The 21,232-nt window shown below is 34.3% G+C and overlaps 2 protein-coding genes across 3 annotated transcripts; one reads left to right on the top strand and one right to left on the bottom strand.

Annotated features, from left to right (window-relative positions):
• The first annotated feature begins 3,876 nt into the window (after positions 1-3,876).
• On the top strand, positions 3,877-4,717 carry LOC110917541 (rop guanine nucleotide exchange factor 7-like). The gene is made up of 2 exons (XM_022162073.2): positions 3,877-4,006; positions 4,113-4,717. The coding sequence occupies exons 1-2, from the start codon at positions 3,901-3,903 to the stop codon at positions 4,307-4,309; spliced, it is 303 nt and encodes a 100-aa protein (XP_022017765.1). The 5' UTR covers positions 3,877-3,900; the 3' UTR covers positions 4,310-4,717.
• LOC110917526 lies at positions 3,904-16,283 on the bottom strand. 2 transcript variants are annotated; one of them, XM_022162068.2, is made up of 2 exons: positions 15,845-16,283; positions 3,904-4,001 (listed from the first exon to the last, which is right to left on the bottom strand). In XM_022162068.2, the coding sequence occupies exons 1-2, from the start codon at positions 16,058-16,060 to the stop codon at positions 3,963-3,965; spliced, it is 255 nt and encodes an 84-aa protein (XP_022017760.1). In that variant the 5' UTR covers positions 16,061-16,283; the 3' UTR covers positions 3,904-3,962. The 2 variants fall into 2 exon arrangements, with proteins under 2 accessions (XP_022017760.1, XP_022017754.1); XM_022162062.2 differs by lacking the exon at positions 3,904-4,001 and adding an exon at positions 5,951-6,319 and having other exon boundaries at positions 15,845-16,265.
• Between the last annotated feature and the right edge of the window lie 4,949 nt (positions 16,284-21,232).

Below are 21,232 nucleotides of genomic sequence, written 5' to 3'. Positions count from 1 at the left end.
AATGATGTCTTCAATTCCAAAATCCATCTGTGAATTGACCTTTATTTTGTTGATTTTATCTGTTTTAACGTCAAAACTCTCGTTTAACCCAAAATTGATGAGCTTGGGTGATTTAACCGACTGTTAGATCGACTAAATCGGTACCGTAGCTCTGATACCACTGCTATTCCAGGAACCAGCGAGTTTGACAGAGCCTCGGTCCCGATACGACGTGTTCGGTTCGTTATTATTACTAAAAAAGGAGTTGAAGATAGATACGACACCGAGCAGTCACTTATAATCTGGTCTCTATTCATATCTTGACAAGTTACAGCACCATGAGACCAGTTGGACAGCATGTCCCCTCTGGGAACCAAAAGCTTCTCCAAATGGGAACCCCAACTCCCTATTTATAGGCAACAACCTATCCGGTCCGATGAGCTAGTGTCCATCCGTCTGGATAACCATCCATCCGGATGGACTTTACAATAACAATACCTATTCGCCCGGATGGGGTTTGGACTATTCTATTGTCCATCCGTTCGGATGGACTTGTCCATCCGTCTGGATGGACTTTGATAATACTAAAACCTGTCCAACTTTCTCTATTCTATACAATATTCAACACACGCTCTATCTAAATATTCGCACAGTGGCAGACGTACGAAATATGCACCAACAACCACCACGCCACTGTTGCTCACCGTTATAGTCATTGCCTTCACCTACACGTAACTAAGCTAACACCACATAACCCGTTACTACCATCACCGTCATCACCATCATCACACATCACCCCGGTCACCACTGTCATCGTTTTCTACCACGTAGCCAAACACCACTGGACATCACCATCACACTACACCCCTCACCGCTTGATACCGTCACGAACATTGACGCAAACTACCACCGCTATGAATCACGTTGACCACACCAACTATCTTTGTCAACATGAACCAACACCATATCCTAAATGATTTATATACATGCATGCTCAGTGTTATTTGCGAACAACACCCTAAACCAACCCTAGATAACCCTCATGTAAATCAAAAATCAAAACATGAATAACCAGATTGAGGTTTAACCTTGTATCATGATTTGCAACTTGTCCAAACCGACACTACCATCCACGATCGTCGACTATCGCTTTCTCTCTCTCCCTCGTCGTTCTTCTGGCAGCAAAAATACCCCTTCTGCGATCTAGGGTTTGGTATTTGTTTATATACATATGTATATGTATATATATATATATAATATGTATCCCAATTAACACTAAGGCCCTTCTAGTTCCATCACATTACATATAAAATTCATAATTTGTGATAAATTACATAAAAGCCCTTCATGTTTCGTCTTTATGCAACTAGGTCATTTTTTTCTATTTCGTTAAATCATAAACACCATGGTTTTGATTGCTTGTCATCTCGGGAATGATAACCTGTTAGTATGAACCAACTGTACCACATCGCTGATAAAAAAACTAGGATGTTACAAAAGTTCTCAACTCACCCACAACCATGCGCCAAATACACGTTGGTGATATTTGAGTCCAACCATTTTACGACCCACTATATCTCTAATGGCGAGAACACCACAATGATGTGGCATTTACCTAAGGTGTACACATTAAATACCAACCTCATTTACCACCAATATTATCTTGTTTTACCCATAAGGAAGCTCACAGATTTGTTTTTAGCTGCTATGGTGGAGACTGATGTGCTAAAAGTGATTTAATTAAAATAACTAAAATTAACCTAAAACTAGACACGCTAAGTTTTAAATTTATAAAACTAAGACTCTCTAAAAACCTAAACCAAACAACTGGCAAGTGTACCGGTCAATGTAGTATAGCCTAAGCAACTCCGAGTATCGAACTCACGAGACTCTCTAACTACACTTACTAGACTTGACTAACTTATCTAAGACTGACTCGACTTATTTGTTTTGTTGATTGGGGGGTTTTCTAACGAACTACTGAATTAACAAAAAGATTAACTAAAACGAACAAAGACACGAACTAAGACTGGGAAATGGATCAGATGATGGGAAGAACGCTACCTAGGTCAGACTGTTACACATGAATGACATTTTCTATTGGTTGTGGAACTGTTGTGGAACCAGGATCTTGAGATATTAAACTTAAAGGATGACCTAAAGGACTCTCGACCCTTCTCGAGAAGAAACCTATGGAAACCTAAAAGCCGTTATACTACCGATTTAGTGGACTTTTTCACGGGCTTTCCTACTCTAATAAAGAAGTACCTTCAAAGATAATCTACATCACAGCGTGAAAGTCACAAGTAGCTATGGAATCCTAATCAGACTCGGTAAGCAAGGAATGAAAGGTAAACTAGGAAGATCTTCTCATAAAGGCTCTAACCCTAGCAATCTAAAACTTAAGACAAACCGACAACCTCTCACCTCACAGCTATCGAGATTGGAAGAACACTTAACCCTATTTAAATTACAATATACCCCTATGGTTCTCTAAGTCTAGCTAAATATCCAATAGTTAAGAACACACAGTAAATGACTTAGCATGCAACTATTATATGAAAGACATTCAACAAGGGGCATGAGGGATAATAATCATTCAATGAACTAGATTAAATACGCTTGTACAAAAGATCATGGAAACAAAAGTGTCTACTTCATTATTAAATCCGCAAGCTAAATTCCAAAACCGATAACAAAATTTAGCCAAGAACCATAGTAAAAAAAAAAAAAAAAAGAAACAAATCTCATACAAATATTAAATCATGTTCATGAGTTCGACTAACACAAATAATCAAACTGAGAAACTAACTCTTTGCGTCCTCCCTAAAAAATAATATATATCCTTCTCTCCTGATTATCTCCTCCCAAAACAAAATATATATGGAAGTAGGTTTCCTTCATAAATTAACTACCATGCAATTGGTAGTGGGGTCCAAACAAAAAATCATTATACTGGGCCACGAAGGTGGATTACAATAAATTTGATTGGGCCTGTTCAACGATCTCTAACAGCCCAACAAAATAAAGAAATAGAGACGGTGGTATAACAGTTATAATTGGGCAACAAAGCTTTTGTTTTGTCAATATTAACTTCGTGGTCAACAAAATTCTTTGTCTTTTGTTGAGATCTTTATTGATGTCACTATGAATTTTTCCAAACTCCCGTTATTCGTTTAAGCTCATTCTGGCTAGTTTTCACTCCATTTCATCTCAGGACATGTACCAATACCAACAAACCAAATAAAAGCCTAAAAATACTAAAAATGTCTCAAAAACTATTCATAATATAGGATAATAAATATATATATTTTAGACAATATCAGAGACCTCCTCACCCATTCTGGTAATACTCCCAAATAACTCCTCTTAACTGTAAAGTTCTCAACTCACCCACAACCGTGCGTCAAAAACACATTGGTCATATTTGAGTCCAACCATTTTATGGCCTAATATATCTCTAAAGGTCAGAACATGACAAAACGATGTAATATTTGCCTAAGGTGTTACACATTAAATACTAGGCTTGGCAACAAAAACTCATTTGGATTATTTTTGAGAGTAAACTACCATTTTAGTTGCTGAGGTTTGATCACTTTTGTCATTTTAGTTTAAAACTCAAACTTTTTAATTCTGAATCTCCGTGGTTTCACTTTTATTGCCATTTTGATCCAAAAATCAAATCAACTGTTATTTGGCAAATAAAATATAATTATTTTGTCTTTTTCTTCAGGGGTAAAATAGTCCATCTAAATTTATTATAACATATTATTAATTAAATTAATTATATTAAATCTCTTTACTCTCAGATATCATCTTCCCCATCTTCTCTCTGCACCAAACCCTTATCCCTAATTCATCTTCTTTCCCTGCAACCGCAACCGTCTGAACGACAATCGGTTTTGGATAGAGATTGAGATAATGAAAGAAAGATTCTCAAAATTGTTGCTTGGAGAAGATACGTCCGGTTGTGGGAATGGCGTTTATACAGCCTTGGCTATCTCGAATGCGATTACAAATCTCTGTGGTAAGTCAAAATATGAACAATTCAATAAAAAAATAATAGCAAATCCAGTAGCAAATTACAACTTCTCTAATTTTGTTTGGATTTTGTAAATTTCTTGAAATTTCAGCCACACATTTTGGACAAATATGGAGGCTAGAACCTCTATGCCCCAAAAAGAAATCAACGTGGCAAAGAGAAATCGAATGGCTTCTATGTGTCAGCGATTACATTATAGAGTTGATACCTTCTTGGCAGACTTATCCAGATGGTAGTAAAGTTGAATTAGGGATTTGGGTTTGGTGTGGGAGAAGATGGGGAAGATGAGATCTAACCATTTATGAATTTATGAGGGTAAAGGGATTTAATATAATTAATTTAATTAATAATATGTTATAATAAATTTAGATAGACCATTTTGCCTCTGAAGAAAAAGACAAAATAACCAGATTTTATTAGACAAATAACATGTGATTTGATTTTTGGAACAAAATGACAATAAAAGTGAAACCACAAGGACCCAGAATTAAAAGGTTTGAGTTTTGAATTAAAGTGACAAAAGTGAACAAACCTCGGAGATCAAAATGGCAGTTTACTCTTATTTTTGGTTATCTTAGAAATGAAACAAGTTGGCCTAAGAAATAAGCAAGGATAAGTCAAGATAGGTTTTAAAATTTCCATTTAAAATTAGTTATGGGTTAGGATCAGTTTTAAAATTTTCATTTAAAATTAGTAACAGGCTAGGATGGTTATTAAGTCTTAACCAAACATATCTAAGTAATCCTAAAAGAGAATCAAATAAAGTCACATACTTCATACTTGTGTACAAAAAATAAAAAATTCAAAAATTTTAAAATATTAAAAAATTAAAATATGTTAAAAATAAAAAATTTTAAAATAAATAACATTTAAAAAAGTTTTCAAAATCATAAAAATAAAAAATATTTACAAATATTTTTTTATGAAATTTAAAAAAATCATAAATAAAACAATTAACAATGTTTAAAATTTTGAAAGGTAAGAAATATAAAAATCAAAAAATAAAAAAAATTAAAAAAGTTTTAAAAAGATTAAAAAAGTAAAAAAAAATCAAAAACTTATTTTTTTTACATTTAAAGACATATCTTTAACATTGGTCACTCTTGAACCTCATTTCCTTTTTCCTTCTTTAAATAAATAGTTTGATCACATAAATAATTTAAGTGTACTCTAGGTATTGTCATTGATATATATTGTTGACAATAGTTTTTGTTTGTGATTAATTTGTTGTATGATTTATAGTTATTATTTAGAAATAAAAAAGATTAATTAGCTATTCATAATTTAATGATACGGAATATTATTTGTGGATTCAAAACTAAAAGTTTATATTAAAAAATAAACATATAGTTAATTAAATTTTATACTAAAAGTCAACAACAATAATTTCAAAGCCAGATTTCCAATTTTTTAATTTTTTAATTTTTAATTATTTTTTGATTTTTTTTAATTTTATATTTAATTTTTAAATTTCTTTGATTTTTTTAAAAAAATTAAACTTTTTGATTTTAAAATTTTGTTTTTCAAATTTTTAATTTTTTTAAATTATGTTCGATTTTGATTTTTTAAAAATTTTTAAATTTTAATTTTTTAAAATTTTTTAAACTAAAAAAAATATTTTAGTTTTTTTAATTTCATTATTTTTTAATATTTTTTATTTTTTAGCCTATAACGATCGAAATCAATATTGAACCAAACTCATAATTAGCTTTTTCTTAATAAACCTATTTTAACCCAGACCCATTCTAACATTTTTCTTAACAAACCCATTCTAACTCATATCTATCCTAACCTATGACCCAGACCTGCCAAACCCACCACTTCTGCCACCTGTATTAAATACCAAATGGGGTTCTAGCCAAAAGATCAAAATGCATGCACATAAACATATCATAGACACATAAAAAGTGACATCACAAAACTTTGACATAATACGTAAAAATAGCAATAGCTGATTAAAGTACCAACCGGATTGTCTAACACCAAGTTCAATTGACCTCCATACATACATAGAAATAACTGATTACATCACCACGAGAATCATGCATACATGATTATCTACGCCTTCATTACCGTTTAGATGATTTCTTAATGTGTTTCACCACCACCCCCGCTACTAATTAGACTAGTAGCAAGAAGGTTTATATTAGGTTGACCACTGTTGAGTAGCTCAACATAATGGGCTTCCTCAGTTGTGCCACCACCCGTGTCGGTTATCTCGTCTATAGTAACCAGAGTAAAATTACTTTGAGCTCGAAGATTGTTAATGTCCATTATTGTCATTGTAGTATTGTCAACCTGATTATAACACGTTTTTCAGTTTAGATATGTAAGTATCTATAATACATTATACATTATTAAGGAGGAAGGATGAACACAAAAGTAATTTACACACATTTTAAGATGGCATGTGAAAGGTTTCATTCATAAATCCTTATTTACCCTAAATTAATCCACAAAATACTGATGCCCATCTATTTAGAGTCTTTCTTCCTTTTACTTTTACTTTTACTTTCTTTTCTTTTCCGGTTAAATGAATTCTGGAATAGCGCATAAATGTTCCCAGGCGACTCATACATTAAACGATGCCATTTATTCTTCAAATCTTTAAATTCGTCTTTACATATTCTTTTAAGTTTTCGAATTAGCCCTCAGATGTTCTTCCCTGACATCCACGATTGAAGAATCCCTCTGAATAGGTTCCACACTAGGTACGTCAATTAGATTAATGCATTGCCAGTTGGGGTTGTATGACAAACCAAAAATTTTGGCTTTAAATGCTTAGTGGTTTTAGTTTTCGTTGATGCTTTTGATTATGTTTTTTTTTATTGTTTGTTGAATTTCAGCAGTCAGCATTAGAGGATGCCTACTATGTGTTACTAAAACATCCTAAAAACTACAGAAACAAGTAGAACTCTTACTATCGTTATTAGGTTTATTACTATTTTGTTTTCTTACATACACTTTAAGTTAATTGTTTTTGTATAGTTTATATGTAAAATGAGTTTTTACCCGGGATCGAGGAACGATTTGCAATTGTCAAGCGGATACCACACAACCTAGAACCGATTATCTACTGATTCTTTGACTTTATATATTTTTTTGATCTTTTAGAAGTTGCTTTGTTGTTTACTCTTGGTTTTGTCTTCATAAATGTTTTTTTTGGAAATGAAATATAGTCGTTTTTTACTCTTATGTAGGCTGACTGATATCAAGGTTGAGAGGTCTGGACCAGGATTATATGAATGGTGTCAACTGGCATGTTAGCTAGCTATTCTTTTTCTGTTATATAGTTAAGCCTTTTAGCATCATGTCTGTTCTTTTGTACCGGTCATTGGTAAGTAACTATATAAAATATTAAAGTCCAAGATTTTTTTTGTTTTTGTAGAATCCAAACTTGACTACTTGCACAAAACTTTGTTTTATGGTTCTCCAAAACATGTCAGATTTACAATTATAGTTAAAGGGAAATAGGTTAAGTGATGAGAAATCGTATGACATAACTGGAAAGGTCCGACTTCAACATACTACCTCCTAACTTGACATCTATTGCGCTTGATGTTTGCAAATCCGGGGTTGCTTCTAGCTGTATCATTACTACAAAATCCGGAATATAGAACTAACCATATAAGTTGCAGTTGTATTTAAAATGTGGACTTATTTTCTGTAATATAATCTTAGTTATCTGGTTGTTTAAATATTGCTCAACTTTTCTTGCTTTCTGGTGCAGATTAGATAACACTTGACTTATGAACTGGAAACGATCTGGGCTGTTAGATACAAGAAAGGTTTACGCAGGCACGCAGCCACACAAGTACATATCATAGTCTTTAATTTAATGATGATCTGTCATTATTTATATCATATTTTTTTTTCTACTTGGTGATGGTAAACAATTATCATTGTTTCTTTGTTTAAGCTTCTCATCATGTTCATAATATGAATCAGGTGTGTGAATTGTGATACGGTTGGATTTTTGTTTTGAGGTTTTTGATTCAGGCCTTTGCTTCTGGCTTTTGAGCCTGTAGTATGAAACACGTTTTGGTTCAATAGATGTTGTGCTATTTGATATAGATGTTACTTCGACCTTATTATTTGTTTCCCCCACTTAACAAGATGAGCTATGTGGACCATGCGACGAAACAAATAATTATGGGTGCACACATAATTATGAGGTTTGACGCATGAGAATCATAGTAAGCCTTGTTAAGTATGGTGGCATAAAATCTAGAGTGATTAGGTAACGAGACAGGTATGATGCAATAAGAACATGGTGTATACGCCGCTGGTACTTCCTATATATAAGTGTTCTTATTGTGTTATTCATCAGAACGTTACTCAGATCACTTGAAGATTTTATGTTATCTTGGACCTCTATATGATTATGTGATTATTTGTTATAATGTATTGAATGCACTATCCACACTGAGTACATTCATTAACTCTAATCGAGCCGACGGGGAGTATATTATGGTGTTAAAGGTGATGAACTTGATGTCATAGATATGTTGACCCATCTCCTATGCATGAGATGCTCATGGTACATGGGATGTATCTCGTGGAACGTTAGAAACCGTGTACGTATGGCCAGGCTTGAATGTACACCCCTTTGTTTGCTTAGGATTTACACTAAGAGCTTAGTATAACATAGTGCCATACAAAAAAAATATTATACACTCAATGACACTTTTTAGATTCATAAGTTCTAAAGGTTTGAATACCTTGAGATACTTTGAATATCCCTATTCACACTTAGAATCCTCAAAATTTCCAACACCAAATGATGCTCCGCATCTTTGCATACTAAAGCTTTGTTTATCTTTTAATCATTCCAAACATACCCACGGTCTCCTGGGAATGAATTTCGGGACGAAATTCCCTAAAGTAGGGGAGACTGTAACCCTTGTGCAAAATTCCGGGCTTTCAAAAACTTTTTCTTTTGGAACCAATTCATTAACCGATACTTAAACGTAATCCGTTTAACGTAACGTACACACCGGGATCAAGACATAAGCTACACATACCCTAAATACCCTTTACATAACTTAGAAATAAGTCTTGAAGGGATAGAAATGACAAAAATACTTTTAAACAAGTTCAGGGACTATTTCTAACAAACTGCGAAAGTCTGCCAATTCTCGTATTTTTTAATACGGATCACGTATACAAATCCAAATAGTTTTGTATTCAATAAAATCTTGTATATTATTGACGAGGATGCAAAAATGTCAATCGTTGCGTAATTTCGATCATTTTCGTGATTGTTAAAGTGTTTTACGTATTTTTGCAAAATGCGTAACCGTACAACCGAACGAATCGACATCCACGACATTTCCGGACAAAAACCAAGTTACATATGCTTTAACACCTTTATACAACCTAAAAATTAGGTTAAAAGTGACAAAGCGTGACGAAACAAGTCTAGGGGCCAAATCTGCCAATTAATGAAATTTTCTGCCCCTGCCCCTTGCCTTGCGGACCGTATAAGGGCCCCCCTTACGGTCCATAAGGGGTGCCTAACTCATAATTATTTGGCAACTACCTGGCAGCTTCATGCTTGAAGCCTTGGAGCCCAAGTACTCGAAATTTCTAATAATTAACCCTCAATTGACATGTCCCATCCTCTAATCAAGACACATGTTGGGACACTTGGAATGATCTGATCAATCACTTCCTAAACACTATAAATACCCATCAAATTCACTTGTTTTCTTTGCTCATTTCCATCTTCCTCTTCTATCTTCCACATTGGAGGTTCCTGATTATTTTGGGAGCTTCCTAGAGTTGAAGACTTCTCCTTGGATCACTAGTAAGTGTTCCATTTCAGTGTTCTTCATTTATAGGCTAGTATGAACTAAAAGTCAAACAATTTGACTTTCTATTTGACTTTCAATTCTGACCTTAATTGGTCAAGTAAAGTTCAGTTGAACTTTGCAATGTGATCGTAATCACGAAGGTTATAATCCCTTGCGATTGCACCTTCTGATTACCACGTTTATTAGGCGAAGCGACGAGTCAAAGTTTTGTTTATTAAAAGTCAAAGATGCGCATAAGTGCATTTTACGACGAAATGGTTTTCGGGTTTTAAAACTTAAAGTTTTGACACCAAATCAGTTTTATAAACATAATTAGACATGTTCCAACAAGTCTAACTCGTCGTTTCTAGTTTAGCGCTTATTTCCTTAGTCGTTAGTCGAGCGATTCCACTACCGCTTAGACTTTCGAATCCGACCCGTTTGGTCAACTTTAGGATCTAACCAAGACCTTTATTGTGACCATAGTATTTTAGGGAATAACGTACTAAGGTTATACCTTATGGTCATATCGTTTGGTTAGTCAAATGACGAGTCGATTATATATTCTATAAAATGCCGAAAATACCCTTTTTGCGCATAAATAAGTTTTAAACATATAAGAACATTATTTTGACATCTAAACTAATTATACAACTTCAATAATCTTATTTTGACATATTTGACTCGTCATAGGACGTATTTAACCATCGGAACCCATAGTTACATTTACGACCCGTTAAAGTGGCGTAAACCACTTTAGCGAGCCGTAACAAGTCAAAACACTTTGAAACACTTCCAAATTAGAATGTATGGTATCATGAACCATGTTATGCAAGTTCCAAATCTTGTTTGGTTTATATACCTCATTCTATCCGATCTCCCGTTTTCAAGTTTCGACACACTAACATGTAGCTATCCTATACACTAGGAACCACGTCAACACTTGAACTCTTGATCCTTTGAGCTTTGTTTAATCCTTTGAACAAGACCTATACGCAATCCCAAGTGAGTACATAGTTCCCCACTTTTACGTTTTCAAATGTTTTGGGGTGATTCATATGTGTAATCAATTTTTCTCAAATGTATGGCATATATGTGTTTACTAAGTGCTTTTTGTGTATTATTCCTATTATGCAAAACACAGCGATTGAGAACACGAACCAAATCCTTATAGGATCTATCTATCTTCATAGTTAGAATCTTGTAGGATATTTAAAGTACAGTCTTAAATCTTTCTATCTTCATAGTGAGATTTCTAAGAGGTTCTTTACACGCTGATGATTATTGTTTATGTGTAGACATTGTTGGTGATTTAGATAATGAAACTAGAGTAATACAATAAGGACATGGTGGATACGCCACTGGTACTTTCTATATATAAGTGTGCTTATTGTATTACCCTTCGTGGAGTTATCCGAATCACCATTAGGATTTAGGATTTTGTGATTCAATGATCCAATGTGACCAAACCAAATCCTTATAGCATCTATCTATCTTCATAGATTGATTCTTGTGGGATGTTTAAAGTGCTAAATTGAAGTCCTTGATTGGATTCTTTGCGTACTTTAATGCGTATGTTATGATTCACTGAGACCAAACCAAATCCTTATAGCATCTATCTATCTTCATAGATTGATTCTTGTAGGATGTTTAAAGTGCTAAATTGAAGTCCTTGGTTGGATTCTTTGTGTGCTTTAATGCGTATATTATGATTCAATGAGATTGAACCAAATCCTTATAGCATCTATCTATCTTCGTAGTTAGATTCTTGTGGGATGTTTAAAGTGCTAAATTGAAGTCCTTGTTTGGATTCTTTATGTAGTTTAATGCATATGTTATGATTTACTATGACCAAACCGGATCCTTATAGTATCCATCTATCTTCATAGTTAGATTCTTGTGGGATGTTTAAAGTACTAAATTGAAGTCCTTGATTGGATTCTTTGTGTACTTTAATGCGTGTGTACAAGTTGATGACCAAGTTGATGATTATGTGTTTATGTGATTAGTAGTGATTTAGATAACGAAATGAGTGTAATACCATAAGAATATGGTGGATATGCCGCTGGTACTTACCTTATAAGTGTTCTTATTGTATTACCCTTGTAGCGTTATCCAAATCACTTTAGGATTTTCGTGTTTAGTTGATTCAAATGTTCACTATCCAAATCCTTGTAGAATCTTCCATATTTTCATATGTTAGATTCTTAGAAGGATATCCAAAGTATTATTATAAATCACTGATTTGATTTCTAATAGTACTCACACAAGTTTATGACCGATTTCAATGTTGTAACAAAGACCAAAGTACAATTTTCAATGGCATAAAAATTACCTAGTAATAATCATATTGCCATATGCAAAACTCTTTTGTCACAGGTCTTACAATATAGTATTGCAATGCTAAACCTTTTTGCCATTCCTTGGCTTCAAAGAGTCCATTTTCTATTGACTACTCTCGTAGTTGTCAAAGTATTGCAATACTAAAACTTTTGCCATTAATTTGGCTAACAAAACCTATGTATTCACCAATATTCTTTGTTGACGTCTTTTGCACATATGTTTCAGGTCTTGATTATTCAAGCATGCTAGACATAGGAACGCATCCGGGCCTTAGACTTCCTTAAACAAAAGACAATTTCATGTATTCTTTGTATTGTAAAACAATGTTAACAATAATGAAAGAAAATTAGTACCAGTTGTTGTGAGCAATTTGTAACGTGACTCCCCGATATTTTCGTCGCGAGATGTTGTATTACGCGATTGGGGTGTTACAACATTTTTGTCTGACGTGACAAGATGATGTGACAGTTTTATCATACGTGTTGCGGTGAGGTGTAATTTTTTTAAATCTGTATTTATTATTAAAAAAAATCTGATTAAAATATTAAAAGAAAAATATAACCCCCTCCCCCCTCTCTCTCTCTTTAACACCACCTCCACCATCACCATCACCTGCTCCTGCCACAATCACCCTCACCAAAACCCAAAATCTCACCGGCAACCATAAAAACAAGCATAACCTAAAATCAACTACCGTCCCCGGCATCATCTCTTCCATGACTAAATCCACTCTGTTGGTCAACCCACTGACGGCTCTCCATCATGACTAAATCCACTACCATCTCGGGTAGTTTCTCTGCCGTATCTCATTCACCGTCACCATTTCTATCCTCTTCTCCAACCTTCCGACTTCTCTCTCACCTCACACTACCGCAACAACAACGAGATCTCAACAACAACACAAACGTTTTCAAATTCCACGAAAGCGATGTCGTTTGATCATTATCATCCGTCTACGACACATATGAACTTTCTTCCGATGACCAGCTCCCCTCCGTCCGACGAAACCTACCGTAACTTTGTCGTAATCCGCCGCCACCCTGCGCGGACGATTCTGCCGGTGATCGCACGACATTCTTCAGAGCATTCACCAGGTTATCACCAATCGGCGTTGGTGAATGTTTTGGTTTGGTTGAAGAACAAAATGAGCAGTTACTTTGGAGCATTCTCCAGGTTATCAACAATGCGGTGGTCGTGGTGATGGCTGTTGGGTGGGGTAGTGGTGGTTTCTGGTGGTGGAGCTAGTGGTGGCTACTGGTTGGTGAAGGTGATGGTATATAAAGAGAATGTTAGAGAGAGATGATGGTTGTGGTACTTTCGAAGATGGTGGTGGTTGGTGGAGGTGGTGGTGGTTGGTGAAGGTGATTGTGGCAGGCGGTTAGTGGAGGTGATGGCAGGAGGTGAGGTTTTGAAGGGACATACCAACCTTTTAAAGGGACCTTGTGCCACGTAATTATTTTCACGTAGGAAATGGTACCATTTAATTAGGGGTGTTCAGAATTCGTTTCGAATTCGAAAAATTCGAAATTCGTTTAAATTCGATTCGATTATCAAGAATTCGTTTCGATTATAAGAATTCAAATTCGAATTCGATTCAATTCGAGTCAAGTAAATCGAATACGAATCGAATACGAATTTATAATTTCAAATTCGATTCGATTCGAAATTCGAATAAAAATTACACCTTTTATTTATTATTTTTATATATAATAAATATATAACTTTTATTAAGCTATACTATAAATTTTTTTCTAAATTTTTTCCAAGTATTAAAATTACCCATTAACAAACCCATTACATGACCCATAAGTAAAACCTAATTAACAAATCTATCAATAGATTTCTAAACATAAAAATATTAACTTATAATGTGGAGTGATTATTCCTGGCTTCTCGTTTTGAATTTTAGACTTGTGGTATTTTATTTGAAACTTTTTAATGTGATATCGTGTTTTATGGCTGGTTTAAAATTTATGTTTCATTTTTATAGTTATTTACGTGTTTTAAAGAATCTGAATTAAATCGAATTTATTCGAATTCGAAATTTTAATCGAATACGAATCGAATACGAATTGGGTTTTTTATTCGAATACGAATTCGATTCGAATTCGATAGGTTTTAATCGAATTCGAATCGAATACGAATTCAAGGAGAAATAAAAATTATTCGAACAATTCGATTCGAATAATTCAAAAATTCGATATTCGATTCGATGAACACCCCTACATTTAATCATATCCACGTAGGAAAGAGGTTGACACGTAGGCAGAAAACCTAACTGAGTTAGTGCTTAGTTAACAGCATGGTGCCAGAACACACTAAATGTTAAACTAGCGGTGTCTGGCGTCAAAGTGTTAGTTGAGGATGACAGCGGCCAATGACCAATAGTCAGGTATAATAAAATCCAGTAACCCTTCTTTTTATTTATAGTTTGTAATTTCTTTTTTATTCTAGTCCAATGGTAACTTTTATTATGTTTTAATTGTTTCTTTTTATAAGATGAGGCAAGGAAATCAAGATTGATACAAATATTATATATATCTTAAAGACTATGGTCTCAATTTTTTTCTTATTTAACAACTTTTATTTTTAATTTATTTCTACTTAATAACTTTACACCTTATCTTCTCCAACACTTTAATATTTTTTCTAAATTACTTTTGCGACTTTACAGCATAACGTACGACATATTATATTCTTTTTATCTATGTCTAATCACACTAATGTCACTAGCGTAATATGTGTAACAAAGTAATAAATGCGCCATTTCATGCATGGACGCCACACATTAATGTCATTATCGTATCACATATTACGAAGTTACAAACGTGACGTTGTCGCCGTAACGCACGCTATGGGTAAAACACTAAAAACCATATATTAGTGTGCTCAAGAAAAACACATGACTAATAAAGAAAATTAATACTATAATAAAATGTTAAATAAAATCAAAATTTAAGAATTTTTATTTAATAATACTATAATAAAATGTTAAATAAAATCAAATTTTAAGAATTTTTATAGAAGTTGGTCTAGAGTATGTATATGGTACTTTGTAATACAACCTAGTTAACAGTTTGCTGGTAATTCAGTTCGAGCTACCATCCTCGTATATACATTCGAGCTGATTGTATATACGTCATTCTGATAAAGTTTCTTGTGTATACTTTTTTTTTTTTTTTTGTTGTATATTGGTATAATATATTATAAGACTTGTTTAATTTTCAAGTTGAAGATTTCAGAGTAAAGTCAGCTAACCCCAAATTATTAGAAACATCAAGACTCACCAGTACTTGATAATTAGCTTGGCTCATCTGGTCGATCTTGCTTGTGTGTTTATTTGTGTATATATGGTAGTTATTTATTGATAAAGACAAAACTTTTAAAACACATGAATTTGTGAGGGGTTGTCTTGAGTTCAAGTCACACAGAAAACATGAATTAAAAAAAATAGAAAATAAAATCTTACTATTTTTTTTAGCAAAATGTGTAAACATCTCTAATGCATATGATTTAGATTTCAATTATATAACTGTAAAATCTTGATGGATTTTATTACATAATTTGGTGAATTAAAACAAGCAAACAAACAAACACACACAGTAAGTAAATCCAGCAAAAGCAACCACATTATATCTTTAACCTAGATATGTAACAAAAAAGAACGTGAATAAACACTACTTACAGTTGAAGAAAGAACATCAACGATGGTCGTTGTATCATCTGCTGCAGCGGCCGGTAGGGGTTCGTAAGGCGTCGGATCAAGTGATGGTGACGGTGGAGGGTTGTTCACAACCTCTTCACCGCCAGTAACAGCTTTTCCTCCACCACCCTCCAACCCTAAACACTTCAGAATACCCCTCAAAGCTTCTTGTATGAAACCAGCGCTTCCTGCTTCCATTTTTTTATATGACCTATAATCTGAAAGCTATATATCACTCTTACGTTTTCTTCACAGGGTACAACATATGTATTTTCATTAGGCTTATTGTTATTTATTTATAACCATTCAAGGATATTATAGAAGATACTTGGGTTGGTGGTGGGTGTGAAAAGAAATTAGATGGCACCCAGCTACCTTTTTGATGCATTTTATGTTTATTCTTATATTAGTTGGTGTGGAGGGCTATGAACAGGCAGGGGCAGATCTGCGTTCAAACACCGGGTTCCCAGGAACCCATTTAGTTTGTAATTCTTAGTGAAAACCTATATAGAAAACTCAAAAGGAACCCATAAATAAATTATGGATGAACCCACAAACATAAATGTCAAGTGGTCCACTGGTTAAACATGCTGTTGCTAACCCTGATATTGAGTTCCGCATCAGCCTTATTTTTTGTTCCCATTTAGGGTTAAAGTAACATTATTTTTTTTCCCATTTAGGGTTAAACTAACATGTCCAGTGGTCCACTGGTTAAATATATCGCATGCTTACAGCCGTCCACACTCCAGCCCTTCTTTTGTATAGTTGTTATTAGCCTTTTTCTTTTGAAAGCTTCAAAGAATGTGGGTGAATTTTGAAGTTATGTGTGAGTCATTTGATCTCAAAAGTCAACATGGTGTGGCAGTGTGCATAGGAAGTGTTTGATTAATCTTTTCATAGATGTTTCTGGTAAAAATTTACCTTTTTTAGTTCATAAATGCAACATAAAACTTAAGTTCTGTACCAACAAAGTCATAATTTTTGGAGGATTATTACCATAAAGCTTTATGTATTTGTCAATATTTCGTTGAAAGCTTCAGAAATTGTGCCTATATTTTGAAGTTAATTATGAGCCATTTAACCTCAAAAGTCATTTGATGTGCTCACCAATTGTTTGATTATTTTTCTCATGGAAATTTCTGGTAAAACATGCTTTTCAATTCATAAAAATGCAAGTTGAAATTAATTGAATACTTGAAATATTAATTTGATAGTTTGATTGAATACTTATAATTTTGGTTTGAAATTGGTTTTACTTCACCGCTTCACAGGTTAGGCTTCAAAATTTTAAATCAGGGTATCTCAATTTTTTTTTACCTTGGAATCATACAATGTAAAAAAACGTCAATAAACAAATTATGTAAAACAAATACCTAACTAACTGAGCCACAATTTCAATCATGTTATTAATAATTTGGATAGTTGGTTCAGTGTTTCGATTGGGCTCCCTTTTTCTACAAGTTTGGGTTGGTTAGAGGTATCCATGTATTATTTTAGGGGTATCTTTGGTATAAAACCGGGAAAAAAAAATAAAAATAATACACTATGAATACGCACTTGAGCCATAGCCCGTGCTATGGCTGCTAAAGCGTTGGGTCTGCCCCTAGCGCTATGGGACGCAAAGGGTGTCTCCGGCATAGTTGTTAAAAGTCATCGCATCTTGCACCTAGGCCTATTTTCCAGGCAAGGGGAGCAAACTGCGCTTTAAGTCGAGGCAATTGCGCTTTTATTCTCCAGGTGATGGTTCAGGCGCAGAATCCTAGATTCTGAAGACTTTCCGGCCAAATTCTCTAAATTCCCGGAAAGTTCCAGCCAATTTCTACATTTATCTAAGATAAATTATACGCTTTTTTTCTCTCAGGCCCTCGCTTTTTTGCGCTTTGCACCTAGGCCTCAAGGGAGACATATGCGCCTTCAGTGCACCTAGCGCCTTTAATAACTATGGTCCCCGACGGTATATAACGCCCCACTACGGGAGGCTTTTGACTTTTTGCTGAGCAAAGATAATACGAAATAGCTTTTATAATTGGCCAAACTTGTTTTTATTTAAAGTCGTATTTAACCCAATATAAAATTCAGTAAGTATTATCTACACATTCGTCTCTTTGTTCTTTTCATCTCAGTGCATTCAGACTTACAACAGTCGTGCTCGCCGGCCGATAAATATTTGAACAATTAACCATTCTTTTTTCTTAGGGGCATCCTCGTATTTGTTTAGAGGTATCATACGCATAAAATGAGAAAAAAAAACAAAAAAATTGCACTTCGCAGACGAACTTGAGCCGTAGCACGGGCTACCCCTTGGTAAACTTTATGTCCGCCACTACTCAGGCACCTCACACAAAACAAGCCTCTCTAAGTACTTACTAGTCTGTCCCACAATTGGTTTGAAATTGATATGTGAGTATGTTATGTGTATTAGGATTATTACTGGGTTTGGTTGTTGAAATTTATTGAATATTTAAAATTGGATAGTTGAATCTCACGTATTAGGTTAAATAATATGAATATGAATTTAGAATGTGATTTAGTTTTGTTAAAATAAGAATTGTATGGCTAATGAGAACGATTCTTACGTTTCCCGACCCGATCTAATCTGATCCGAAAATTCTAGCATTTGGTTGTGGGAAATCTTATTACCGAAAAAAGTGAACCCATAGAAATAAAATCATAGATCCGCCATTGTGAACAGGGGACATGAAGTGTCACGTGACAGCCACATCAGTAGATAGGCCTGTAAACAAACCAGACGTTCATGAACTGTTCGTGAACTTGTTCGGCGGGAAGTTCGTTTATTTAATTAAATGAACGAACATGAACCTACCTTGTGTTTGTTCATTTAGGTTCGTGAACGTTCGTTTATGTTCGTTTATTTACGTTCGTTTAAATTTTAGTAAATACATAAATAGTTATATTTATATAAATATTGGCTTTTCTAACTACTTATATAAATATAACTAATTAGTAATTTAGTTATCTAGTAATAAAAATGAAATTTTAAATTTTTTCTTAGATCGTAACTGATCACTTACTTAATATTTATATAAAGTACTTAATTTTAGTATTTATTGTTGATGCATGAAATGTCTGTTGACTTCGTCTGCATTACGTCTTAGGTCAGGATAGGTGATCAGGAGCTTAAAGGTCAAATTTAGGATATTATGTAATAGTTTCGCTTTTGTGAACATGTGTTGAATTAGTTCCGCTTTTGTGTCAATATAGTTTCCCTCTTGTGGTTCAAGTGATAGTTTCGCTTATACGGCATGTCGTATAAGCGAAAGCATGAGGACTATATATAGCATAGATGAGCGAAACCATATCATTCATTCGTGTATGTTGGAGCGAAACTGTTGAGAGCTTTTGGTGTTGAAACTCTGTCAAATTGTAATCAGAAAGCTTTAATAAAGAAGGAATTGAAAGGAATAGCTGTTGTAACTTCATTTACGTTGATTCCGCCTTCGTATGTGAAGATGAACGTTCTCAACTGACTGTTTAGGGTCGGAACACGGTCCAACAAGTGGTATCAGAGCTCAGGACGAGGAGTTCATACTACTACAGCTTGATTCTACAGAATTCTCTCACTTCTACTCACTTTCTCTCATATTTTTTTGATTTGAATTGGTTCCTACGGATGAAATGGCCTGATTTTTTAGTATAACGTGCGAAACACTGTAATAACAAACCCTAGAAAGAATCAGACTAAAACACAGCTTAAAAATGGTAAAATTTGGGTAAAAACATTGTTCCGCTTATCAGGACATCGAAGGTTTCGCTCGTAATACATAGCTTTCGCTCGAAAATAACCTATAGTTTCGCTTTTTCGTACATATAGGTTTCGCTCTTATAGACGTTTCGCTCATACGAACATTATAGTTCCGCTCGAACGGACATTGAGTTGTTTCGCTTGAACGGACATTGGATAGTTTCGCTCGTACGAACTATATAGTTTCGCTTATACTGACATTTCACTTTCGCTCATAAGGACAACTTATAGTTTCGCTTTTACAGACAATTATAGTTTCGCTTATCTGTCATTGTCTGGTTTCGCTTATTCAGACATACTTTGTTTCGCTCATTTGTCACATTTTTTAAAAAATTCGAAAATTTTTCTAAGTGTTGGATGATTTTGCAGGTATACTCAAGATGGATGATATATTCTTGAATCCGTTCAGCGACATGTACGCGTTCACGGGAAATTCCGGAAATGATGATACTTCATCAAGCAAAGAAAATGAGAATCCGCCGAAAGAAAAGAAAAAGGAAGCTTGGGAATCGGAAAGTGCTTTTGGAACCTTCAATAAACCTCCAAAGCTGATGGCTATCGAGGAATACAGTCGGTGGTCAAGAAAGTTTGAAGATTGGTTAATGGCATTCGCATTTCCCAGCTGGAAAAGTTTGAAAAACGGTTATGAAAATGGAAACAAAAATGGTGAAACGTTAAGATCTGCTGAAGAAATTGATGCATTTGTAGCTGAACAAAAATGTGTGGCATTGTTATTTCAATCCGTTCGGGAAGACATAATCTCATTGATCAATTATTCAAATGCAAAAGATCTCTGGAATAAGCTAGAAAAGAAATGTCTAGGAAGTGCTGAAATTGTAAAAAGTAAAAAGAAACTTCTTAAGAAAGAGTTTGATATGTTTGGTTGTCTAAAGAATGAGTCAGTCTGTAAAATGATAGAAAGGTTTGGTCATCTGAAGCTGGAATTAGCAAGACATGATATCAGATTTTCTGATGAAGATCTTGTCGATAAACTGTTCGATTCATTACCAGACGAGATGGATTGGAGATATTATGCGCTGATGCTGAAAAACACTATCGAGCCTGCAAAGTTGACTGTGGATTTGGTGATTGAGAGACTTGAAAGTCACGAGCTGGAACTGAAAAAGACGTACAAAGTCAATCACTCATCCTATCAGCAGAATTTGGATTTGTATTATCCGAAAAGCATGATGCCAAAAGCAACTTCTCCCAAAACTGCTTTTTCTGCTGAGAATGTGTCTACATCAAACAAAGAAAGTCAAAGTCGTCAAAGCAGTGGAAATCACAGTGGTTATCATAGTGGATCTTCATTATCCGCAAGTCATTCTGATGCAAAGAATCGTTTTCAATGCAACATTGCAATAGACTTGAAGAATGCTCAGAATTTTGATGAGGAGTCGGCTAAACAGCAGCTGATCTTCCTAGCATCAGTGTTGGAATCGTATGAAGGGTTAGTAGCTGGGAAGATAGGCAACACCAACCTAACGAAAGAGGATTATGATCAAATAGATCCTGAAGAAATGGAGTTAATCGATATTCGTTGGGCTATGGCACGTGCTGTTCGTCGAGCACAACGTTTCATGGAAATTACCGGCAGGATGACAATT

Source organism: Helianthus annuus, chromosome 2, assembly GCF_002127325.2.
Source record: "Helianthus annuus cultivar XRQ/B chromosome 2, HanXRQr2.0-SUNRISE, whole genome shotgun sequence".
Classification (NCBI taxonomy): Eukaryota; Viridiplantae; Streptophyta; class Magnoliopsida; order Asterales; family Asteraceae; genus Helianthus; species Helianthus annuus.
Note: the sequence above shows the minus strand (reverse complement) of the source record. Positions and strands in the feature narration are given on the sequence as shown.

Bases quoted from the DNA above. Each gene is read 5' to 3' on its own strand.
- LOC110917526 (XM_022162062.2), bottom strand. From the start codon at position 16,060: ATGGAAGCAGGAAGCGCTGGTTTCATACAAGAAGCTTTGAGGGGTATT. The intron at 6,320-15,844 runs GTAAGTAGTGTT...TGTTATAATCAG, and splicing joins TTGATGTTCTTTCTTCAACT to GTTGACAATACTACAATGAC.
- LOC110917541 (XM_022162073.2), top strand. From the start codon at position 3,901: ATGAAAGAAAGATTCTCAAAATTGTTGCTTGGAGAAGATACGTCCGGT. The intron at 4,007-4,112 runs GTAAGTCAAAAT...TTGAAATTTCAG, and splicing joins TGCGATTACAAATCTCTGTG to CCACACATTTTGGACAAATA.